General features: G+C 58.4%; 2 protein-coding genes and 1 long non-coding RNA gene across 3 annotated transcripts; 1 reads left to right on the top strand and 2 right to left on the bottom strand.

The window, feature by feature from the left end:
* Window positions 1-1,045: 1,045 nt before the first annotated feature.
* Window positions 1,046-6,471, top strand: VPS28 (VPS28 subunit of ESCRT-I). Its single transcript, XM_062601786.1, has 7 exons — window positions 1,046-1,080; window positions 3,097-3,186; window positions 3,290-3,395; window positions 5,122-5,223; window positions 6,029-6,082; window positions 6,159-6,250; window positions 6,329-6,471. Exons 2-7 carry the CDS (start codon window positions 3,107-3,109, stop codon window positions 6,444-6,446), a joined length of 552 nt encoding a protein of 183 aa, XP_062457770.1. The 5' UTR covers window positions 1,046-1,080; window positions 3,097-3,106; the 3' UTR covers window positions 6,447-6,471.
* A 535-nt stretch (window positions 6,472-7,006) lies between these two features.
* Window positions 7,007-10,068, bottom strand: LOC134155046 (uncharacterized). The gene is made up of 3 exons (XR_009961410.1): window positions 9,985-10,068; window positions 9,109-9,242; window positions 7,007-7,211 (listed from the first exon to the last, which is right to left on the bottom strand). It is a non-coding gene; the product is annotated as an uncharacterized LOC134155046 (long non-coding RNA).
* Window positions 10,069-11,879: 1,811 nt separating this feature from the next.
* Window positions 11,880-19,325, bottom strand: LOC134155045 (uncharacterized). Its single transcript, XM_062601785.1, is given in 7 exon segments — window positions 11,880-11,894; window positions 12,145-12,563; window positions 15,546-15,714; window positions 16,036-16,436; window positions 16,439-17,657; window positions 17,699-17,931; window positions 19,316-19,325. Coding segments are annotated over 7 exon segments (2,466 nt in total).
* Window positions 19,326-25,814: the final 6,489 nt, after the last annotated feature.

The following is a 25,814-nucleotide window of genomic DNA, read 5'->3' as shown; positions in this document are numbered from 1 at the left end:
TCTCATCCCTGTATCCCCATGTCCCATCCCTGTGTCCCATATCCCATATCCCATCCGTGTCCCGATATCTCATCCCTGTGTCCCGATATCCCATCCCTGTGTCCCCATATCCCATTCCTGTGTCCCCATATCCCATCCCTGTGTCCCATATCCCATATCCCATCCCTGTGTCCCGATATCCCATCCCTGTGTCCCCATATCCCATCCCTGTGTCCCCATATCCCATCCCTGTGTCCCATATCCCATATCCCATCCCTGTATCCCCATGTCCCATCCCTGTATCCCCATATCCCATTCCTGTATCCCCATGTCCCATCCCTGTGTCTCCATGTCCCATATCCCATTCCTGTATCCCCATATCCCATATCCCATCCCTGTGTCCCCATATCCCATCCCTGTGTCCCCATGTCCCATATCCCATCCCTGTATCCCCATATCCCATCCCTGTGTCTCCATGTCCCATCTCCCATCCCTGTGTCCCCATATCCCATCCCTGTGTCCCCATATCCCATCCCTGTGTCCCCATGTCCCATATCCCATCCCTGTATCCCCATATCCCATTCCTGTATCCCCATATCCCATCCCTGTGTCCCCATATCCCATCCCTGTGTCCCCATGTCCCATATCCCATCCCCGTATCCCCATATTCCATATCCCATCCCTGTGTCCCCATATCCCATCCCCTTATCCCCATATCCCATATCCCATCCCTGTATCCCCATGTCCCATATCCCATCCCTGTGTCCCCATATCCCATCTCCCGTCCCTGTATCCCCATATCCCATCCCCGTATCCTATGTCCCATATCCCATCCCTGTATCCCCATATCCCATCCCTGTATCCCCATATCCCATCCCTGCGTCCCCATATCCCATCCCTGTATCCCCATATCCCATCCCTGTGTCCCCATATCCCATCCCTGTATCCCCATATCCCATCCCTGTATCCCCATATCCCATCCCTGTGTCCCATATCCCATATCCCATCCCTGTATCCCCATATCCCATCCCCATGTCCCATCTCCCATCCCTGTGTCCCACAGGAGGTGAAGCTCTACAAGAACGCCCGGGAGCGGGAGAAGTGAGTCCGGATCCGTGTGGGGGAATGGGAATGATCCTGGAGAGGAGGCAGCGGCCACAGCGGGAATGGGGACCCCGGTGTCCATTGGGGTCCCATCTGCTCCATCCTGGTCCTTCCTGGACCCCATTGTCCATCACGGACCATCCTGGACCCCATTGTCCATCCTGGTCCTTCCTGGACCCCATTGTCCATCCTGGTCCTTCCTGGACCCCATTGTCCATCCTGGTCCTTCCTGGACCCCATTGTCCATCCTGGACCATCCTAGGACCCCATTGTCCATCCTGGACCATCCAGGACCCCTTTGTCCATCCTGGACCATCCTGGACCCCATTGTCCATCCTGGTCCTTCCTGGACCCCATTGTCCATCCTGGTCCTTCCTGGACCCCATTGTCCATCCTGGACCATCCAGGACCCCTTTGTCCATCCTGGACCATCCAGGACCCCATTGTCCATCCTGGACCATCCCAGGACCCCATTGTCCATCCTGGACCATCCAGGACCCCATTGTCCATCCTGGACCATCCCAGGACCCCATTGTCCATCCTGGACCATCCAGGACCCCATTGTCCATCCTGGTCCTTCCTGGACCCCATTGTCCATCCTGGACCATCCAGGACCCCATTGTCCATCCTGGACCATCCTCGGACCCCATTGTCCATCCTGGACCATCCAGGACCCCATTGTCCATCCTGGACCATCCAGGACCCCATTGTCCATCCTGGACCATCCTAGGACCCCATTGTCCATCCTGGACCATCCTTGGACCCCATTGTCCATCATGGTCTCTCCTGAGGCCCTGCTCTCCATTGCTGTCTCCTTTTCTCCATCCTGGTCCCTTGCTCTCCATCCTGGTCCCTTCTCCTCCATCCTGGTCCCTTCTCCTCCATCCTGGTCCCTTCTCCTCCATCCTGGTCCCTTCTCCTCCATCCTGGTCCCATCTTCTCCATCCTGGTCCTATCCTCTCCATCCTGGTCCTATCCTCTCCATCCTGGTCCCATCTCCTCCATCCTGGTCCCATCCTCTCCATCCTGATCCCATCTTCTCCATCCTGGTCCCTTCTCCTCCATCCTGGTCCCCTCCTCTCCATCCTGGTCCCTTCTCCTCCATCCTGGTCCCTTCCTCTCCATCCTGGTCCCCTCCTCTCCATCCTGGTCCCTTCTCCTCCATCCTGGTCCCTTCCTCTCCATCCTGGTCCCTTCTCCTCCATCCTGATCCCTTCTCCTCCATCCTGGTCCCCTCCTCTCCATCCTGGTCCCTTCTCCTCCATCCTGGTCCCTTCCTCTCCATCCTGGTCCCCTCCTCTCCATCCTGGTCCCTTCTCCTCCATCCTGGTCCCCTCCTCTCCATCCTGGTCCCTTCTCCTCCATCCTGGTCCCTTCTCCTCCATCCTGGTCCCTTCCTCTCCATCCTGGTCCCTTCTCCTCCATCCTGGTCCCATCTCCTCCATCCTGGTCCCCTCCTCTCCATCCTGGTCCCATCTTCTCCATCCTGGTCCCATCTCCTCCCTCCCGCTCCCATCTCCTCCATCCTGGTCCCCTCCTCTCCATCCTGGTCCCCTCCTCTCCATCCTGGTCCCTTCTCCTCCATCCTGGTCCCATCTCCTCCATCCTGGTCCCCTCCTCTTCATCCTGGTCCCATCTTCTCCATCCTGGTCCCATCTTCTCCATCCTGGTCCCTTCTCCTCCATCCTGGTCCCCTCCTCTCCATCCTGGTCCCCTCCTCTCCATCCTGGTCCCTTCTCCTCCATCCTGGTCCCCTCCTCTCCATCCTGGTCCCCTCCTCTCCATCCTGGTCCCCTCCTCTCCATCCTGGTCCCTTCTCCTCCCTCCCGCTCCCATCTCCTCCCTCCCACCCTCCTGTTCCCCATCCCTACCTCCTCCCTGGGGGCACCATTCTCCATCGCTCTCCCTCCGAGGACCCCATTGCCCATCATTGCTTCACCTCCACCCTGGTCCCTTCTCCCCCCATTTCTCCATGCCCTGCCCCACAGCCCCACGGCCCCACTGCCGTTGCAGGTACGACAACATGGCCGAGCTCTTCGCCGTGGTCAAGACGCTGCAGGCCCTGGAGAAGGCCTACATCAAGGACTGCGTCACCCCCAACGAGTAAGCCCGGGGGTCCCCGGCCCCATAGCGGCCCCATAGCGGTGGTAGGGAAGGGGGGATGGTGCTAGGGACCCCCATGCGTGCCCCCCGCTCCTCCCCACAGGTACACGGCCGCCTGCTCGCGCCTCCTGGTGCAGTTCAAAGCTGCCCTCAAGCAGGTGCAAGGGAACGAGATCAGCTCCATCGATGACTTCTGCCGCAAGTTCCGGGTGAGCCGGGGACAACCGGTGACAACCGGTAACAACCAATAACAACCGGTGACAACCGGTAACAAGGGGGACAACCGGTAACGACCAATAACAACCGGTGACAACCGGTAACAACCAATAACAACCGGTGACAACCGGTAACGACCAGTGACAAGGGGGACAACCGGTAACGACCAATAACAACTGGTAACGAGGGGGACAACTGGTAACAACCAATAACAACCGGTGACAACCGGTAACGACCAATAACAACCGGTAACAAGGGGGACAACCGGTAACGCCCAATAACAACCGGTGACAACCAGTAACGACCAATAACAACCGGTAACGAGGGGGACAACCGGTAACGACCAATAACAACCGGTAACGAGGGGGACAACCGGTAACGACCAATAACAACCGGTAACGAGGGGGACAACTGGTAACGACCAATAACAACCGGTAACGAGGGGGATGACCGGTAACGACCAGTAACAACCGGTGACAACCGGTAACGACCAATAACAACCAGTAATGAGGGGGACAACCGGCAACGACCAATAACAACCGGTAACGACCAGTAACAACTGGTAACAAGGGGGACAACCGGTAACGACCAATAACAACCGGTAACGAGGGGGATGACCGGTAACAACCAATAACAACCACTAACAACCGGTGACAACCGGTAACGACTGGTGACAAGGGTGACAACTGGTAACGAGGGGGACAACCGGGGACAACCGGTAACCAGGGGGACAACCGGTGACAACCAGTAACAACCGGTAACAAGGGGGATGACTGGTAACAACCGGTAACAACCAGTAACAACCAATAACAACCAGTGACAACCGGTAATGACCGGTGACAACCGGTAACAAGGGTGACGACCAGTAACGACCAATAACAACCGGGGACAACCGGTAACAAGGGTGACAACCGGTGACAACCAGTAACAACCGGTAACAACCGGTGACAAGGGTGACAACTGGTAACAGCCGGTAACAACTGGTGACAAGGGTGACAACCGGTAACAACCAGTAACAACCAATAACAACCGGTAACAACTGGTGACAACCGGTAACAACCAATAACAACTGGTAACAAGGGGGACGGCCGGTGACAACCAGTAACAACCGGTAACAACCAGTAACAACCAATAACTACCAATAAAAACTGGTAACAAGGATGACAACCAGTGACAACTGTAACACCAATAACAACCGGTAACAACCAATAACAATGGGTAACAAGGGTGACAACCGGTAACAACCGGTGACAACTCTAACACCAGTAACAACCAATAACAACCGGTAACAAGGGTGCCAACTGGTGACAACCAGTAACAACCGGTAACAACCAGTGAGAACTGTATCACCAGTAACAACCAAGAACAACCAGTAACAAGAGTGACAACCAGTGACAACCGGTAACAACCAATAACAACTGGTAACAAGGGTGACAACCGGTAACAACCAGTGACAACTGTAACACCAGTAACAACCAATAACAAATGGTAACAACCAATAACCACCGGTAACAAGGGTGACAACTGGTGACAACCGGTTACAGCCAATAACAACTGGTAACAACCAATAACAACCGGTAACAAGGGTGACAACCAGTGTCAACCGGTGACAACTCTAACACCAGTAACAACCAATAACAACCGGTAACAACAGTAACAACCGGTAACACCGGTGCCACCGTTGTGTCACTCACGGTGGCTTCTCCACCCCCCTCCAAGCTCGACTGCCCATTGGCCATGGAGCGCATCAAGGAGGACCGGCCAATCACCATCAAGGATGACAAGGGCAACCTCAACCGCTGCATCGCCGACATCGTCTCCGTAGGGCACCGGGGCGGGGGGGGAAATGATGGGATTTGGGTGGGAATGGGGGGATTTGGGGGGGAATGGGGGGATTTGGATGGGAATGGTGGGATTTGGATGGGAATGGTGGGATTTGGGTGGGAATGGGGGGAATTGGATGGGATTTGGATGGGATTTGGATGGGAATGATGGGAATTGGGTGGGAATGGTGGGATTTGGATGGGAATGGGGGGATTTGGATGGGATTTGGGTGGTAATGGTGGGATTTGGGTGGGAATGGGGGGATTTGGGTGGGAATGATGGGATTTGGGGGGGAATGGGGGGATTTGGGTGGGATTTGGATGGGAAGGATGGGATTTGGGTGGGATGGGAATGATGGGATTTGGGTGGGAATGGTGGGATTTGGGTGGGAATGGTGGGATTTGGGTGGGAATGGTGGGATTTGGGTGGGAATGGTGGGATTCGGATGGGATTTGGGTGGGAATGGTGGGATTTGGGTGGGATTTGGATGGGAATGATGGGATTTGGGTGGGAATGGTGGGATTCAGATGGGATTTGGGTGGGAATGGTGGGATTTGGATGGGAATGATGGGATTTGGGTGGGAATGATGGGATTTGGGTGGGATTTGGGTGGGAATGATGGGATTTGGGTGGGAATGATGGGATTCAGATGGAATTTGGGTGGGAATGATGGGATTTGGATGGAATTTGGGTGGGAATGATGGGATTTGGATGGAATTTGGGTGGGATTTGGATGGGATTCAGATGGGATTTGGATGGGATCGAGCCGTCTCCCAGTGGCCCCAAGCCCTTCCCCTTGCAGCTCTTCATCACCGTGATGGACAAGCTCCGCCTGGAGATCCGAGCCATGGACGAGGTAGGATCCATCCCCCCCCCCATTCCCAATGCTTTTCCCATTGGATCCCTCCCCACCCCACCTTTCCTTTTCCCAGATCCAGCCGGACCTGCGGGAACTGATGGAGACCATGAACCGCATGAGCCACCTGCCCCCCGACTTCGAGGGCAGGCAGAAAGTGAACCAATGGTGAGCCCCCAGCCCCACGGACCTGGGCTCAGGGATGGGGATCCTGGATCCCGGTGATGGATCCGTGGCTCTTCCCAGGCTCCAGACGCTCAGCGGGATGTCAGCCTCGGATGAGCTGGATGATTCCCAGGTCCGGCAGATGCTCTTTGACCTGGAATCGGCCTACAACGCCTTCAACCGCTTCCTGCACTCCTGAGCCCAATCCCGGATCCATCCAGGATCTATCCCGGCTCCATCCTGGCTCCATGCTGGTTCCATCCTGGTTCCATCCCAGCTCCATCCAGGATCTATCCCGGCTCCATCCCGGCTTCATCCAGGATCCATCCCAACTCCATCCCTGGTTCCTTCCTGGCTCCATCCCAGTTCAATCCGAGCTCCATCCTGGCTCCATCCCAACTCCATCCTGGTTCCATCCCAGCTCCATCCAGGATTCATCCTGGTTCCATCCCGGCTCCATCCCAACTCCATCCTGGTTCCATCCCAGCTCCATCCAGGATCCATCCTGGCTCCAACCTGGTTCTATCCCAGCTCAATCCTGGCTCCATCCCAACTCCACCCAGGATCCATCCTGGCTCCATCCCAACTCTGTCCAGGATCCATCCTGGTTCCATCCCGGCTCCATCCCAACTCCATCCAGGATCCATCCTGGTTCCATCCCAGTTCCCCACTGGGACCAATAAAGGATTCCCTGGTGACACCAGGAGCTCCAGAAAGCAACGGACACCGGGATGGGTGACGGAACGGGATATGGGGGGGGGATCTAAGGGATAAACCCCCCATCAGGGGCTCTTCCAGAGGAGTTTCCGGTGCCGCGCGAGGCTCCCGGTGGGAAGGGGTCGGGATTGGGATGCGCCCTTGGGATCGGGATGGGCGATGCTCCGGCCGCACAGGCGCAGGTCCCGGATCAGGCCCAGGGCCCTGGACCAGTTGGGATCGTCCAATGGGGCCCGCACGGAGCAGCCTGCAAGGGAGGGGGAGATGCCCTTGGGTCCTGCCTGCATCCCTGCTCCATCCCATCCCATCCCTATCGAATCCCATTCCAGCCTCAACCCCATCCCGGTCCCATCCATCTCTGTCCACATCCTCAAGCCCATCCCATCCCCATTTAATCCCTTCCCCATTCCCAACCTACCCCAATTCCATCCCCATCCCAATCCTATCTCCATCCCAATTCAGTCCTATATCCATCCCCATCTAATCCCATCCATCCAATCCCCATTCCCAACCTACCCCATTCCATCCCCATCCTATCTCAATCCCAATTCAGTTCTATTTCCATTCCCATCCTCAACCCACCCCCATTTCCATCTGATCCCACCCTCATCCCCATCCCGTTCCCAACCTACTTCATTCCATCCTCCTCCCCATCCCAATCCCAATTCTGTTCCATCTCCATCCCCATACTCAGCCCCATCCCATCCAATTCCATCCATCCCATCCTGTATCTGCTCCATCCCATCAAACCCATTCCCATCCCATTCCCATTCCCACCCTATTCCCATCCCCATTCCTGCTTCATTCCCATTCCCACCCCGTTTCCACTCCATTCCTGTTCCCACCCCATTCCCATCCCCACCCTGTTCCCATCCCCATTCCCATTCCCCTTCTCACCCCATTCCCCTTCCCATCACATCCCCATTCCCATTCTTGCTCCATTCCCCTTCCCACCCTCTTCCCACCCTATTCCCATTCCCACCCCATCCCCATTCCCCTTCCCATCCCATTCCCTTTCCCACCCCATTCCCATTCCCCATCCCATGCCTATTCCCACCCCATTCCCATTCTTGCTCCATTCCCCTTCCCACCCTCTTCCCACCCTCTTCCCTTTCCCACCCCATTCCCATTCCCCTTCCCATCCCATTCCCACCCCAATCCCCATCCCATCCCTATTCCTAACTCATCCTCCTTCCCACCCCATTTCCCTTCGCATCCCACTCCCACCCCATTCCCATTCCCACCCAATCCCCCTTCCCACCCCATTCCCATTCTCGCTCCATTCCCATTCCCTCCCCATCCCCATCCTCCTTCCCACCCCATTCCCATTCTCTCCCCATCCCCATTCCCACCCCATTCCCATTCTTGCTCCATCCCCACCCCATTCCCTCCCCCTTCCCACCCCATCCCCATCCCCACCCCATTCATCCCCATCCCCCTTCCCACCCCACCCCATTCATCTCCATTCCCGCTCCATCCCCATTCCCTCCCCATTCCCACCCCATTCATCCCCACCCCATCCCATTCATCCCCACCCCATTCATCCCCATCCCACCCCACCCCATCCCCATCCCACCCCATTCATCCCCACCCCATTCATCCCCACCCCATCCCATTCATCCCCATCCCCACCCCATTCATTCCCCCCATCCCTCCCCATTCATCCCACCCCATTCATCCCCATCCCCCCCATTCATCCCCCCCATTCATCCCCATCCCCCCCCATTCATCCCCACCCCACCCCATTCATCCCCACCCCATTCATTCCCACCCCATTCATCCCCATCCCACCCCATTCATCCCCATTCCCACCCCATTCATCCCCATCCCACCCCATTCATCCCCTCCCCACCCCATTCATCCCCACCCCATTCATCCCCATCCCACCCCATTCATCCCCACCCCACCCCACCCCATTCATCCCCACCCCATTTATCCCCATCCCCACCCCATTCATCCCCACCCCATTCATCCCCACCCCATTCATCCCCACCCCATTCATCCCCACCCCACCCCATTCATCCCCACCCCACCCCATTCATCCCCATCCCCACCCCATTCATTCCCACCCCATTCATCCCCACCCCACCCCATTCATCCCCACCCCACCCCATTCATCCCCACCCCACCCCATTCATCCCCACCCGCCAGGCTCAGCAGGCTCAGCCCCCGGCTCCGCTCTTCCAGGGCCCCCAGCAGCAGCCCCATTCCTGTGGGGCCGATCCCGGGATTGGCCGCAAGATCCAGGGAATCCAGAGCCGGGCACAGGGGGAGGCACCTGGGGGGGGGGGCACCCAATTGGGCTCCATTGGGGAGCGCTGGGAACACCGGGACACCCCCCCCCATCCTGCACCCCCCAATGGCCCTAGGGGGGTCCCATAGGGGGGCTGCTCCAGCCCTGCTGTTCCCACGGGATGGGGTCTCCAATGGGGAGCAGGGAAACATTCCCCCCCCCATGGCCCCCACTGGCCCCATGAACCCCATTGCCCCCCATTGCCCCAATGGTCCCCATTGCTCCCCATTGCCCCCCATGGCCTCCACTGACCCCATGAACCCCATTGCCCCCATGGTCCCCATTGCTCCCCATGGTCCCCATTGCCCCCATGGCCTCCACTGACCCCATGAACCCCATTGCCCCCCATGGTCCCCATTGCCCCCTCACTCCCCATGACCCCCCATGGCCTCCACTGACCCCATGAACCCCATTGCCCCCCATGCCCCCATTGCCCCCATGCCCCCCATGCCCCCCATTGCCCCCATGCCCCCCATTGCCCCCCATGGTCCCCATGGTCCCCATGCCCCCCATGGTCCCCATTGCCCCCCATGCCCCCCATTGCCCCCCATGGTCCCCATTGCCCCCCATGGTCCCCATTGCCCCCATGCCCCCCATGGTCCCCATTGCCCCCCATGGTCCCCATTGCCCCATGCCCCCCATTGCCCCCATGCCCCCCATGGTCCCCATTGCCCCCATGCCCCCCATTGCCCCCCATGCCCCCCATTGCCCCCCATTGCCCCCTCACCGCGCCAGCTCGGCCACGTCCCCATCGCTCAGGCTGTTCCCAGGCAGCGCCAGGTGGCTCAGAGCCGAGGAGCCCTCCTATGGGGCACGTGGGGATCGGTGGGGTGCCAGCACCCAGCACCCATCCGGTGTGTTCTGCGCCCAGCACCCAGCACCCATCCGGTGTGTGCTGCACCCAGCACCCATCCTGTGTGCCCACCCAGCACCCATCCGGTGTGCTCTGCACCCAGCACCCATCCGGTGTGCTCTGCACCCAGCACCCATCCGGTGTGCTCTGCACCCAGCACCCAGCACCCATCCGGTGTGCTCTGCACCCAGCACCCAGCACCCATCCGGTGTGCTCTGCACCCAGCACCCATCCGGTGTGCTCTGCACCCAGCACCCATCACCCAGCACCCAGCACCCATCCCGTGTGCTCTGCACCCAGCACCCAGCACCCATCCGGTGTGTGCTGCACCCAGCACCCATCCTGTATGCTCTGCACCCAGCACCCATCCGGCGTGCTCTGCACCCAGCACCCATCCGGTGTGCCCTGCACCCAGCACCCAGCACCCATCCGGCGTGCTCTGCACCCAGCACCCATCCGGTGTCCCCTGCACCCAGCACCCATCCGGTGTGCTCTGCACCCAGCACCCATCCGGTGTGCTCTGTGCCCAGCACCCATCCGGTGTGCTCTGCACCCAGCACCCATCCTGTGTGCTCTGCACCCAGCACCCATCCTGTGTGCTCTGCAACCAGCACCCATCCGTTGTGCTCTGCACCCAGCACCCATCCAGTGTGCTCTGCACCCAGCACCCATCCAGTGTGCTCTGCACCCAGCACCCATCCGGTGTGTTCTGCACCCAGCACCCATCCGGTGTGCTCTGCACCCAGCACCCATCCGGTGTGCTCTGCACCCAGCACCCAGCACCCATCCGGTGTGTTCTGCACCCAGCACCCATCCGGTGTGTTCTGCACCCAGCACCCATCCTGTGTGCTCTGCACCCAGCACCCATCCGGTGTGCTCTGCACCCAGCACCCATCCGGTGTGTTCTGCACCCAGCACCCATCCGGTGTGCTCTGCGCCCAGCACCCAGCACCCATCCGGTGTGCTCTGCACCCAGCACCCATCCTGTGTCCCCTGCACCCAGCACCCATCCGGTGTGCTCTGCACCCAGCACCCATCCGGTGTGCTCTGCACCCAGCACCCAGCACCCATCCGGTGTGCTCTGCACCCAGCACCCATCCGGTGTGTTCTGCACCCAGCACCCATCCGGTGTGTTCTGCACCCAGCACCCATCCGGTGTGCTCTGCACCCAGCACCCATCCTGTGTGCTCTGCACCCAGCACCCATCCTGTGTCCCCTGCACCCAGCACCCATCCGGTGTGCTCTGCACCCAGCACCCATCCTGTGTGCTCTGCACCCAGCACCCATCCGGTGTGCTCTGCACCCAGCACCCATCCGGTGTGTTCTGCACCCAGCACCCATCCGGTGTGCTCTGCACCCAGCACCCATCCGGTGTGCGCTGCACCCAGTACCCATCCTGTGTCCCCTGCGCCCAGTACCCATCCTGTGTCCCCTGCGCCCAGCACCCATCCGGTGTGCTCTGCACCCAGCACCCATCCTGTGTCCTCAGCGCCCAGCACCTATCCTGTGTGCTCTGCACCCAGTACCCATCCTGTGTCCCCTGCGCCCAGCACCCATCCGGTGTGTTCTGCACCCAGCACCCATCCGGTGTGCGCTGCACCCAGCACCCATCCGGTGTGTTCTGCACCCAGCACCCAGCACCCATCCGGTGTGTTCTGCACCCAGCACCCATCCGGTGTGTTCTGCACCCAGCACCCAGCACCCATCCGGTGTGTTCTGCACCCAGCACCCATCTGGTGTGCTCTGCACCCAGCACCCATCCTGTGTCCTCACCCATTGCCTGTCTCCATCACCCATCCCATGTCCTCATTTATCCCATATCCCCTTCCTCATCCCATGTCCCCCTCCCCCATCCCAAGTCCCCCTCCCCCATCCCATATCCTCATTTATCCCATATCCCCCTCCCCCATCCCATGTCTCCATCCATCCTATCTCCCCCATCCCATGTCCCCCTCCCCCATCCCATATCCTCATTTATCCCATGTCCCCCTCCCCCATCCCTCGTCCCCCTCCCCCATCCCCTCCATCCCCCACCTGCCGCAGGAAGGCTCCGATGGCTCTGCCGATGCCGGTGGTACCGATAGTCTCGGTGGTCCTGGTGGTACCGGTGGTGCCGATGGTACCGGTGGTACTGATGGTGCCGGTGGTCCTGGTGGTACCGGTGGTGCCGATGGTACCGGTGGTCCTGGTGGTACCGGTGGTGCCGATGGTACCGATGGTGCCGGTGGTCCTGGTGGTACCGGTGGTGCCGATGGTACCGGTGTTACCGGTGGTCCTGGTGGTACCGGTGGTGCCGATGGTACCGGTGTTACCGGTGGTGCCGATGGTGCCAGTGACGGAGCCGAGCTGCAGGCTCGTGAGGCGGTGCCGGGCCGCGGTGCTCAGGAGCCGCTCCAGCGCCGGCAGCCCCAGGGCATTGTGGGACACGGAGAGCACCTGCAGGCGAGGGGCACCTGCGGGATGGGGGGGTCAGAGCGGGGGGGGGGGCAATGGGGGGTGAGGGTGGGGGGCGTGGTGGGGATGGGATGGGGGTGATGGTTACGGTCATGGGATGGTGGTGGTGATGGTTACCAATGAGAGCAATGGGGATGTGATGGATGATGGGGGTGATGGTTATGGTCATGGGATGGTGGTGGTGATGATGGTGGTGGTTACCAATGAGAGCAATGGGGATGTGATGGTGATGATGGTGGTTATGGTGATGGGGGTGATGATGGTGGTGATGGTTACCAATGAGAGCAATGGGGATGTGATGGTGATGATAGTGGTGATGCTACTGGTTACGGTCATGGGATGGTGGTGATGATGGTGGTGATGGTTACCAATGAGAGCAATGGGGATGTGATGGTGACAGTGGTTATGGTGATGGGGGTGATGATGGTGGTGGTGGTTACCAGTAAGAGCAATGGTGATGATGATGGTGGTGGCTATGGTGATGGTGGTGATGATGGTTACCAATGAGAGCAATGGGGATGTGATGGTGACAGTGGTTATGGTGATGGGGGTGATGATGGTGGTGGTGGTACCAGTAAGAGCAATGGTGATGATGATGGTGGTGGCTATGGTGATGGTGGTGATGATGGTTACCAATGAGAGCAATGGGGATGTGATGGTGATGATGGTGGTGATGATGGTTACCAATGAGAGCAATGGGGATGAGATGGTGATGATGGTGGTGGTGGTTATGGTGATGGGGGTGATGGTGGTGATGGTTACCAATGAGAGCAATGGGGATGTGATGGTGATGATGATGGTGGTGGGGATGTGATGGTGATGGTGGTGGTGGTGGTTACCAATGAGAGCAATGGGGATGTGATGGTGATGATGGTGGTGGTGGTTATGGTGGTGATGATGCTGGTGGTGGTTACCAGTAAGAGCAATGGTGATGTGATGGTGATGGTTATGGTGATGGGGGTGATGATGGTGGTGGTGGTTACCAATGAGAGCAACGGTGATGTGATGACGATGGTGGTGGTTATGGTGATGGGGGTGATGATGGTGGTGGCGGTTGTTATCAGTGAGAGCAATGGTGATGATGATGGTGGTGGTTATGGTGAAGGTGGCGATGATGGTGGTGGTGGTTACCGATAAGAGCAATGGTGATGATGATGGTGGTGGTTATGGTGAAGGTGGCGATGATGGTGGTGGTGGTTACCGATAAGAGCAATGGTGATGTGATGGTGATGATGCTAGTGGTTATGGTGATGGGATGGGGGTGATAGTGGTGGTGGTTTATGGTGGCTATGGTGGTGGTTATGGTGCCTATGCTGGTTATGGTGCTGGTTACGGTGGTTATTTTGGTGGTTCATGGTGTTTATGGTGGTGGTTATGCTGGTTATTATGGTGGTTCATGGTGGTTATGGGGGTGATTATGGTTATGGTGGCTATGGTGGTTAATGGTGGTTATTATGGTGGTTCATGGTGGTTACGGTGGTGGCTATGGTGGCTATGGTGGTTAATGGTGGTTATTATGGTGGTTCATGGTGGTTAGTGTGTGGCTATGGTGGTGGTTATGGTGGTTAATGGTGGCTATGGTGGTGGCTATGGCGGTTATGGTGGTGGCTATGGTGATCATGGTGGTTAATGGTAGCGGTTATGGTGGCTATGATGGTTATGGTGGTTATGGTGGCGGTTATGGTGGTTATGGTGATTATGGTGATTAATGGTGGCTAGGGTGGTTATGGTGGTTATGGTGGCAGCTATAGTGGTTATGGTGGTGGTTATGGTGGTTATGGTGGTTAATGGTGGTTATGGTGGTGGTTAATGGTGGCTATGGTGGTTATGGTGGCGGTTATGGTGGCTATGGTGGTTATGGTGGCTATGGTGGCTATGGTGGTTATAGTGGTGGTTAATGGTGGCTATAGTGGTTATGGTGGTGGCTATGGTGGTTATGGTGGTGGTTAACGGTGGCTATGGTGGTTATGGTGGCGGTTATGGTGGCTATGGTGGCTATGGTGGTTATAGTGGTGGTTAATGGTGGCTATAGTGGTTATGGTGGTGGCTATGGTGGTTATGGTGGTGGTTAACGGTGGCTATGGTGGTTATGGTGGTGGTTAACGGTGGCTATGGTGGTTATGGTGGTGGCTATGGTGGTTATGGTGGTGGTTAATGGTGGTTATGGTGGTGGTTAATGGTGGTTATGGTGGTGGTTAATGGTGGTTATGGTGGCTATGGTGGTGGTTATTGGTGGCTATGGTGGTTATGGTGGTGGTTAATGGTGGCTATGATGGTTATGGTGGCTATGGTGGTTATGGTGGTGGTTAACGGTGGCTATGGTGGCTATGGTGGTGGTTAACGGTGGCTATGGTGGCTATGGTGGTTATGGTGGTGGTTAATGGTGGTTAATGGTGGCTATGGTGGTTATGGTGGTGGTTAATGGTGGCTATGGTGGTTATGGTGGTGGTTAATGGTGGCTATGGTGATTATGGTGGTGGCTATGGTGGCTATGGTGGTTATGGTGGTGGTTAATGGTGGCTATGGTGGTTATGGTGGTGGTTAATGGTGGCTATGGTGGTTATGGTGGTGGTTAATGGTGGCTATGGTGGTTATGGTGGTGGTTAATGGTGGCTATGGTGGTTATGGTGGTGGTTAATGGTGGCTATGGTGGTTATGGTGGTGGTTATGGTGGTTATGGTGGTGGATAATGGTGGCTATGGTGGTTATGGTGGTGGCTATGGTGGTGGTTATGGTGGTGGTTAACGGTGGCTATGGTGGTTATGGTGGTGGCTATGGTGGTTATGGTGGCTATGGTGGTGGTTAACGGTGGTTATGGTGGTGGTTAACGGTGGCTATGGTGGTGGTTAACGGTGGCTATGGTGGTTATGGTGGTGGCTATGGTGGTTATGGTGGTGGTTAATGGTGGCTATGGTGGTTATGGTGGTGGTTAATGGTGGTTATGGTGGTGGTTAACGGTGGCTACGGTGGCTCACGGTTACCGTCGAGGGTGAAGGCGGGCCCGAAGGCGCAGGCGCTCAGGCGCAGGGTGCTCAGCGCCGGGCAGCACCGCAGCAGCTCGGCCAGCGCCGCGCAGCTCCCGTCACCCAGCGGGTTCAGGCTCAGGTCCAGCTCCTCCAGGCTCTGCGGGGACAGCGACGGGGGTGAGGACTGAGGGGGATGAGGATGGGGTTGGGGGGGGTGAAGATGAGGTTTGGGGGGGATGAAGATGAGGATGAAGATGAGGTTGGGAGGGATGAAGATGAGGTTGGGAGGGATGAAGATGAGGATGAAGATGAGGTTTGGGAGGGATGAAGATGAGGTTGGGAGGGATGAAGATGAGGATGAAGATGAGGTTTGGGGGGGATGAAGATGAGGATGAAGATGAGGTTTGGGGGGGATGAAGATGAGGATGAAGATGAGGTTGGGAGGGATGAAGATGAGGTTTGGGAGGGATGAAGATGAGGTTTAAGGGCGATGAAGATGAGGTCTGGGGAAGGATGAAGATGAGGATGAAGACGAGGATGAAGATAAGGATGAAGATAAGGATGAAGATGAGGATGAAGACGAGGGTGAAGAGAAGGATGAAGAGGAGGATGAAGACGAGGACGAGGATGAAGACGAGGATGAAGATGAGAATGAAGAAGAGGATGAAGATGAGGATGAAGACGAGGATGAAGATGAGGATGAAGATGAGGATGAAGACGAGGATGAAGATGAGGACGAGGATGAAGACGAGGATGAAGACGAGGATGAAGACGAGGATGAAGCTGAGGATGAAGCTGAGGATGAAGATGAGGATGAGGATGAAGACGAGGATGAAGACGAGGATGAAGACGAGGATGAAGATGAAGTTGGGGATGAAGCTGAGGATGAAGAGGATGAAGATGAGGCGAGGATGAAGATGAGGATGAAGACGAGGATGAAGACGAGGATGAAGATGAAGACAAGGATGAAGATGAGGACGAGGATGAGGATGAAGTTGCGGATGAAGATGAGGATGAAGACGAGGATGAGGATGAAGATGAAGACGAGGATGAAGATAAAGATGAGGATGAAGACGAGGATGAAGACGAGGATGAAGATGAGGATGAAGATGAGGATGAAGCTGAGGATGAGGACGAGGATGAAGCTGAGGATGAGGACAAGGATGAAGCTGAGGATGAAGACGAGGATGAAGACGAGGATGAAGATGAGGATGAAGATGAAGACGAGGATGAAGATGAAGAAGAGGATGAAGATGAAGCTGAAGCTGAGGATGAAGACGAGGATGAAGATGAGGATGAAGACGAGGATGAAGATGAAGACGAGGATGAAGATGAAGCTGAAGCTGAGGATGAAGATGAGGATGATGATGAAGATGAATCTGAGGATGAAGATGAAGAAGAGGATGAAGATGAAGCTGAAGCTGAGGATGAAGACGAGGATGAAGATGAGGATGAAGACGAGGATGAAGATGAAGACGAGGATGAAGATGAAGCTGAAGCTGAGGATGAAGATGAGGATGATGATGAAGATGAATCTGAGGATGAAGATGAAGAAGAGGATGAAGATGAAGCTGAAGCTGAGGATGAAGACGAGGATGAAGATGAGGATGAAGACGAGGATGAAGATGAGGATGAGGATGAAGACAAGGATGAAGACGAGGATGAAGATGAGGATGAGGATGAAGACGAGGATGAAGATGAGGATGAAGACGACGATGAAGATGAGGATGAGGATGAAGACGAGGATGAAGATGAAGTTGAGGATGAAGCTGAGGATGAAGAGGATGAAGACAAGGATGAAGCTGAGGATGAGGACAAGGATGAAGTTGAGGATGAAGCTGAGGATGAAGCTGAGGATGAAGAGGATGAAGACGAGGATGAAGATGAAGACGAGGATGAAGATGAAGCTGAGGATGAAGATGAGGATGATGATGAAGATGAATCTGAGGATGAAGATGAAGACGAGGATGAAGATGAAGAAGAGGATGAAGATGAAGCTGAAGCTGAGGATGAAGACGAGGATGAAGATGAGGATGAAGACGCGGATGAAGATGAGGATGAAGATGAGGATGAAGATGAGGATGATGATGAAGCTGAGGATGAAGCTGATGTCCGCGGAAGCCGAGGCTGCATCCCGTGCCCCCCCCCTCGCTCCCCTCCCTCCCTACCTGGAATCCGGCTCCGTCTCTCCCGCGCGGGGGCCGCAGCAGCCGCAGCGCAGCCGGGCCCAAGCGGTTCCCGCTCAGGTCCAAACGCGCCAATGCCGGCAACGCCGCCGCCGCCGCCGCCAGCTCCGGTGCCGCCGCCGCCCCCAGCCCGCAGCCGCGCAGCGCCAGCACCCGCAGCCCCGGCTGCAGCCGCAGCGCCCGCAGCAGCGCCGGCAGCGCCGGGGGGGGAGGCGCTGGGGAACCCCCCCCCCCAACCCCGCTGCCCCCCAGCACCAGCCCCGGTCTCTGCTCCTGCCCCACCAACGCCTTCAGCACCAGCTCGTGGGGCTCTGGAGGATGGGGAGGGAGGGGATGAAGAGGGGGGGTTATGGGGGGGGGTCATTGGGGGGGGGATTGGGGGTCAGTGGGGGGGGGTATTGGGGGTCATTGGGGGGTATTGGGCGTCATTGGGGGGTAGCAGGGGCTATTTGGGGGTCATTGGGGGGGATTGGGGGTCATTGGGGGGTATTGGGGGTCATTGGGGGGTATTGGGGGTCATTGGGGGGTATCAGGGGCTATTGGGGGGCCATTGGGGGGGATTGGGGGTCATTGGGGGGTATTGGGGGTCATTGGGGGGTAGCAGGGGCTATTGGGGGGTCATTGAGGGGGATTGGGGGTCATTGGGGGGGGGGGTCAGTGGGGGGGTATTGGGGGTCATGGGGGTTAGCAGGGGCTATTGGGGGGCCATTGGGGGGGATTGGGGGTCATTGGGGGGGGATTGGGGGTCATTGGGGGGTAGCAGGGGCTATTGGGGAGTCATTGGGGATCATTGGGGGGTAGCAGGGGCTATTGGGGGGTCATTGGGGGGGATTGGGGGTCATTGGGGGGTATTGGGGGTCATTGGGGGGTAGCAGGGGCTATTGGGGGGTCATTGGGGATCATTGGGGGTAGCAGGGGCTATTGGGGGGTCATTGGGGGGTATTGGGGGTCATTGGGGGGTAGCAGGGACTATTGGGGTGTCATTGGGGGGGTATTGGGGGTCATTGGGGGGTATTGGGGGTCATTGGGGGGTATCAGGGGCTATTGGGGGGTCATTGAGGGGGGATTGGGGGTCATTGGGGGGCTCATTGGGGGTCAGTGGGGGGTATTGGGGGTCATTGGGGGGTAGCAGGGGCTATTGGGGGGCCATTGAGGGGGGTATTGGGGGTCATTGGGGGGCTCATTGGGGGTCAGTGGGGGGTATTGGGGGTCATTGGGGGGTATCAGGGGCTATTGGGGGGCCATTGGGGGGGATTGGGGGTCAGTGGGGGGTATTGGGGGTCATTGGGGGGTATTGGGGGTCATTGGGGGCGGTATTGGGGGTCATTGGGGGGTATTGGGGGGTAGCAGGGGCTATTGGGGGGCCATTGGGGGGGGATTGGGGGTGATTGGGGGGTATCGGGCTATTGGGGGGGGATTGGGGGTCATTGGGGGGTACTGGGGGTCATTGGGGGGTATTGGGGGTCATGGGGGGCTTATTGGGGGCTATTGGGGGCCATTGGGGGGTACCCCCCCCCTTCACCCCAGGGACCCCCGATCCCCTTTGGGACCCCCCCAGGGCCGCGGTTGGGGGTCCGGGCCCCATGGGATGCTCCTCACCCACATCCATGCTGCGGCACACGCGGCGGTAGCGCTCGGCCAGGGGGGGCAGCTCCCAGCACTGCACCTCGGCCACCACCTGAGCGCACCCCGACCTCAGCACCAGTGACACCAGTGACACCAGTGCTGACACCAGTGACCCCAGTGCTCCCAGTGACACCAGTGCTGCTCCCAGTGCTCCCAGTGACCCCAGTGCTGCTCCCAGTGTACCCAGTGCTCCCAGTGCTGCTCCCAGTGCTGCTCCCATTGCTCCCAGTGACCCCAGTGCTGCTCCCAGTGTCCCCAGTGCTCCCAGTGCTGCTCCTGGGGATCCCAGTGACCCCAATGCTCCCAGTGCCCCCAGTGCTCCTGATGCTTCCAGTGCTCCGTGTTCCCAGTGATCCCGGTGCCCGCAGTGCTCCCGATGCTTCCAGTGGTCCCAGTGTTCCCAATGCTCCCAGTGCTCCCGATGCCCCCAGTGCTCCCGATGCCCCCAGTGCTCCTGATGTCCCCAGTGCTCCCGATGCTCCCAGTGCCCCCGGAGATCCCAATTCTCCCAGTGTTCCCGATGCTCCTGGTGCCCCCAGTGCTCCCAGTGCCCCCAATGTTCCCAATGCTCCCGGTGCCCCCTATGCTCCCAGTGCCCCCCATGTTCCCGATGCCGCCAGTGCTCCCACTGCTCCCGGTGCCCCCAGTACACCCATGGCTCCCCATGCCCCCAGTATCCCCAATGCCCCTGATGCTCCCAGTACCCCTGGTGCTCCCAATGCTCCCAGTGCCCCCCAGTGCGCCCAATGCTCCTGGTGATCCAGGTGCTCCCAGTGATCCTGATGCTCCCAGTGCCCCAGGTGACCCCGATGCTCCTGGTGCCCTCAGTCCTCCCAGTGCCCCCAATGCCCCCCCAGTGCCTCTGATGCCCCTGATGCTCCCGGCGCTCCCAGTGCTTCCGATGCTCCCAGTGCCCCACATGCTCCCAATGCCCCTGACGCTCCCGATGCCCCCAGTGCTTCCGATGCCCCCAATGCTCCCAGTGCTCCTGGCACAGTCCCTGATGTTCCCAATGCCCCTGATGCCCCCAGTGCTCCCCCAGTGCTCCCACTGCTCCCAGTGCTTCCAGTGCCCCCAATGCTCCTGATGCTCCCGGTGCTTCCAGTGCCCCCGGTGCTCCCAATGTTCCCTAGGCTCCCAGTGCTCCCAATGCCCCCGATGCTCCTGGTGCCCCCAGTGCTCCTGATGCTCCCAGTGATCCTGGTACCCCAGTGCTCCCGATGCTTCCAGTGCTCCATGTTCCCAGTGATCCCAGTGCCCCCAGTGCTCCCGATGCTTCCAGTGCTCCATGCTCCCAGTGATCCCAGTGCCCCCAGTGCTCCCGATGCTTCCAGTGCTCCATGTTCCCAGCGATCCCAGTGCCCCCAGTGCTCCCGATGCTTCCAGTGCTCCATGTTCCCAGTGATCCCAGTGCCCCCAGTGCTCCCGATGCTTCCAGTGCTCCATGTTCCCAGTGATCCCAGTGCCCCCAGTGCTCCCGATGCTTCCAGTGCTCCATGTTCCCAGTGATCCCAGTGCCCCCAGTGCTCCCGATGCTTCCAGTGCTCCATGTTCCCAGTGATCCCAGTGCCCCCAGTGCTCCCGATGCTTCCAGTGCTCCATGTTCCCAGTGATCCCAGTGCCCCCAGTGCTCCCAATGCTTCCAGTGCTCCATGTTCCCAGTGATCCCAGTGCCCCCAGTGCTCCCAATGCTTCCCGGGTTCCCAGTGTTCCTGATGCCCCCGTGACCCCAATGCTCCCAGTGACCCCGATGTCCCCAAAGCCCCCAGTGCCCCCGATGCTCCCAGTGACCCCAATGCCTCCAATGCTCCCAATGCCCCCAGTGCCCCCAATGCTCCCAGTAACCCCAATGCCTCCAATGCTCCCAATGCCCCCAGTGACCCCAATGCCCCCAGTGCTCCCGATGCTCCCAATGCCCCCAGTACCCTCAGTGCTCCCGATGCTCCCATTGCCCCTGGTGCTCCCAGTGATCCTGATGCTCCTAATGCTCCCAGTGCCCCCAGTGCTCCTGACGCTCCCAGTGACCCCGATGCCCCCAATGCCCCCAGTGCTTCTAATGCTCCCAGAGCCCCCAATGCTCCCAGTGCCCCCAATGCTCCCAGTGCCCCCAGTGCTCCCGAAGCCCCCAGTGCCCCCGATGCTCCCGGTGCTCCCAGTGCCCCCAGTGTTCCCAATGCTCCCAGTGACCTTGATGTCCCCAATGCCCCCAGTGACCCCGAAGCCCCCACTGCTCCCAATGCTCCCAGTGACCCCAATGCCCCCAGTGCTCCTGATGCTCCCAGTGCCCCCAGTGCTCCCAATGCTCCCAGTGACCTTGATGTCCCCAGTGCCCCCAATGCCCCCGATGCCCCCAATGCCCCCAGTGCCCCCAATGCTCCCGATGGTCTCAATGACCCCGATGCCTCCAATGCTCCTGATGCCCCCAGTGCTCCCAGTGACCTTGATGTCCCCAGTGCCCCCAATGCCCCCAGTGACCCCAATGCCTCTGATGCCCCCAGTGCTCCCAGTGCCCCCAATGCTCCCAGTGACCTTGATGTCCCCAGTGCCCCCGATGCCCCCAATGCCCCCGATGCTCCCAATGCCCCCAGTGTCCCCAATGCTCCCAGTGCCCCCGCTTATCCCCCACCTCCTCGTTGCTGCGCAGGACGTCCCGGACCAGGTCCTGCGGTTCCAAGCGGGCCCCATCCTGGCTCAGGAGGAGCCGGGGCCGGGAGCCACAGGTCTGCTGGAAGCGCTCGGCAGCGCGCTCGGCCAACCAGTGCACGGAGAGGGCCTGGCTGTGGGGTGCAGGGAGACGGGGTGTGGGGTACAGGGAGGTGGGGTGTGGGGTATGGGGTGTGGGGTGTGGGATACAGGGAGATGGGGTGTGGGGTGGGGGTATGGGGTGTGGGATACAGGGAGAGGGGGTGTGGGATGGGGAGATGGGGTGTGGGATACAGGGAGAGGGGGTGTGGGATACAGGGAGATGGGATGGGGTGTGGGATACAGGGAGATGGGGTGTGAGGATATGGGATATGGGGTGTGGGATGGGGGTATGGGGTGTGGGATACAGGGAGAGGGGGTGTGGGATACAGGGAGATGGGGTGTGAGGATATGGGATATGGGGTGTGGGATACAGGGATATGGGGTGTGAGGATATGGGGTGTGGGATACAGGGAGATGGGGTGTGGGATACAGGGAGATGGGGTGTGGGATACAGGGAGATGGGGTGTGGGATACAGGGAGATGGGGTGTGGGATACAGGGAGATGGGGTGTGGGATGGGGAGATGGGGTGTGGGATGGGGGTATGGGGTGTGGGGTGGGGGTATGGGGTGTGGAATACAGGGATATGGGGTGTGAGGATATGGGGTGTGGGATACAGGGAGATGGGGTGTGCGGTGGGGGTATGGGGTGTGGGATGTGGGATAGGAGGATGTGGGATATGGTGTATAGGGATATGGGATGCGAGATATGGGATGTGGGGTGTGGGATGTGGGGTATAGGGATGTGGGATATGGGGATATGGGATATGGGGATATGGGATATGGGGATATAGGATGTGGGGTATGGGATGTGGGGGTATGGGATGTGGGGTATGCGGATATAGGATGTGAGGATATGGGATGTGGGTTATGGGATGTGGGGATATGGGATGTGTGATGTGGGGTGTGGGATGTGGGATATGGGATGTGGGGTATGGGACGTGGGGTATAGGGATTTGGGATATGGGGTATGGGATGTGGGATAAAGGGATATGGGATGTGGGGTATGGGATGTGGGATATAGGGATATGGGGTATGGGATGTGGGATATAGGGATATGGGATGTGGGATATAGGGATATGGGATATGGGGTATGGGATGTGGGATAAAGGGATATGGGATATGGGATGTGGGATATAGGGATATGGGATGTGGGATATAGGGATATGGGATATGGGGTATGGGATGTGGGATATAGGGATATGGGGTATAGGGATACGGGATATGGGATGTGGGATAGGGGATATGGGATGTGGGGTACAGGGATATGGGATATAGGGATATGGGGTATGGGATGTGGGGTATAGGGATTTGGGATGTGAGATATGGGATGTGGGGTGTGGGGATATGGGATATGGGATATAGAGATATGGGATGTGTGGATATGGGATATAGGGATATGAGATGTGGGATATAGGAATATGGGGATATGGGATGTGGGGTATGCGATATAGGGATATGGGATAGAGGGATATGGGATACAGGGATAAGGGATATAGGGATACAGGAATGGGATACCAGTGCATGGCAAGATCCTAGCTGCAGGAGACGGGGATATGGGACACAGGGATGGGATACAGGGATATGGGATACAGGGATGGGCAACCAGTGCACGGCAAGGTCCTGGGTGCCCCCAATGGGATATGGGTGTTCCTAATGGGATACAGGTGTCTCAATGGGATACGGGTGCCCCAATGGGATATGGGTGCCCCCAATGGGATATGGGTGTCCCTAATGGGATACGGATGCCCCAATGGGATATGGGGGTCCCCAATGGGATATGAATGTTCCCAATGGGATATGGGTGTTCCCAATGGGATATGGGTGCTCCAATGGAATACGGATGCCCCAATGGGATATGGGTGTTCCCAATGGGATATGGGTGCCTCAATGGGATATGGGTGTTCCCAATGGGATATGGGTGTCCCAATGGGATATGCGTGCCTCAATGGGATATGGGTGTTCCCAATGGGATATGGGTGCCTCAATGGGATATGGGTGTTCCCAATGGGATATGGGTGTCCCAATGGGATATGCGTGCCTCAATGGGATATGGGTGTCCCCAATGGGATACGGGTACCCCAATGGGATATGGGTGTCCCAAGGGGATATGGGTATTCCCAATGGGATATGAGTGTTCCCAACAGGATACGGGTGCCCCAATGGGATACGGGTGCCCCAATGGGATAAGAGCATCCCCAATAGGATATGGGTGTTCCCAATAGGATAGTTGTTCCCAATGGGATATGGACGCCCCTAATAGGATACGGTTGTTCCCAATGGGATATGGACGCCCCCAATAGGATACGGTTGTTCCCAATGGGACAGGGGTGCCCCATAGAGGACCCCACATCCCAGCCCTCACCTCTGCGGCACGGGGATGAGGAAGACGTTGTCCTGGATGCGGACACGGACGCGGAGCGCGGGCTTCTCCGCACCCCCAGCATCCTTATCCTTGTCCTTATCCTTATCCTTGTCCTTGTCCTTGTCCTTGTCCTTATCCGTATCCATATCCATATCCAGATCCAGATCCAGATCCGGATCCCAGTCCTCCTCCAGAATGGGGCTCCCGGTGTCCCTGGCTCCTCCAAACTCCTTTGGGATCCCATCCTTGGCTCCTCCACCGCGATCCTTTGGGATCCCATCCTTGGCTCCACCGCGATCCTTTGGGATCCCATCCTTGGCTCCACCACCGCGATCCTTTGGGATCCCATCCTTGGCTCCACCGCGATCCTTTGGGATCCCATCCCTGCCTCCTCCACCGCGATCCTTCGGGATCCCATCCCTGGCTCCTCCACCGCGCTCCTTTGGGATCCCATCCTTGGCTCCACCGCGTTCCTTTGGGATCCCATCCTTGGCTCCACCACCGCGATCCTTTGGGATCCCATCCTTGGCTCCACCGCGATCCTTTGGGATCCCATCCCTGCCTCCTCCACCGCATTCCTTTGGGATCCCATCCCTGCCTCCTCCACTGCGATCCTTTGGGATCCCATCCTTGGCTCCACCGCGTTCCTTTGGGATCCCATCCCTGGCTCCACCGCGTTCCTTTGGGATCCCATCCCTGCCTCCTCCACTGCGATCCTTTGGGATCCCATCCTTGGCTCCACCGCGATCCTTTGGGATCCCATCCCTGCCTCCTCCACCGCGTTCCTTTGGGATCCCATCCCTGGCTCCGCCGTCGCCGCCCCTCTTCCCGGTGCTCTCCGGGTGCCGGCATTCCCGGCGCGGGCGCTTCCGGCCGCCCCTCGCCATTCCCAAGTCATCTTCCAGCCAATCCTGCTCCCGCAGGTACTGCTCCTCCGGGATCAGCGCCCGCTGCCGCCGCTTCGCCGCCCTCAAGGGGGACCGATCCCCATCCCCTTCCCGGTGATCCCGGTCCTGATCCCGGTCCGGATCCCGATGATCCCGGTCCTGGCTCTGCGACATCTCCGCATCAAACAGGTCCTGGCAGGGCTGTGCTGAAGCTGCGGACGAGGCACCGGGACCCTCAGCATCCCCCCCACCCCCCCCCCAGCACTGCCCCCCATTGCCTGCCCCATTGAGCCCCCATTCCCTGCCCCATTGAGCCCCCATTCCCTGCCCCATCCCCTCCCATTCCCTGCCCCATTCCTTGCCCTATTCCCCCCACATTCCTTCCCATTCCCCCCCATTCCCTGCCCCATTCCCCCCCATTCTCTCCCATTCCCCCCCCATCCCCCCCATTCCCCCATTCCCTGCCCCATTCCCCCCC

Source organism: Pezoporus occidentalis, unplaced genomic scaffold (genome assembly GCF_034315485.1).
Source record: "Pezoporus occidentalis ecotype Australia unplaced genomic scaffold, CSIRO_AGI_Poc_V1 ctg728, whole genome shotgun sequence".
Classification (NCBI taxonomy): Eukaryota; Metazoa; Chordata; class Aves; order Psittaciformes; family Psittacidae; genus Pezoporus; species Pezoporus occidentalis.
The sequence above is the reverse complement of the archived record's forward strand: the minus strand, read 5'-3'. Positions and strand labels throughout refer to the sequence as shown.

Excerpts from the sequence above, each read along its gene's own strand:
- VPS28 (XM_062601786.1), top strand. The coding sequence starts at position 3,107 with ATGGCCGAGCTCTTCGCCGTGGTCAAGACGCTGCAGGCCCTGGAGAAG. Across the intron at positions 5,224-6,028 it reads GCATCGCCGACATCGTCTCC|CTCTTCATCACCGTGATGGA; the intron begins GTAGGGCACCGG and ends TTCCCCTTGCAG. Across the intron at positions 6,251-6,328 it reads AGGCAGAAAGTGAACCAATG|GCTCCAGACGCTCAGCGGGA; the intron begins GTGAGCCCCCAG and ends GGCTCTTCCCAG.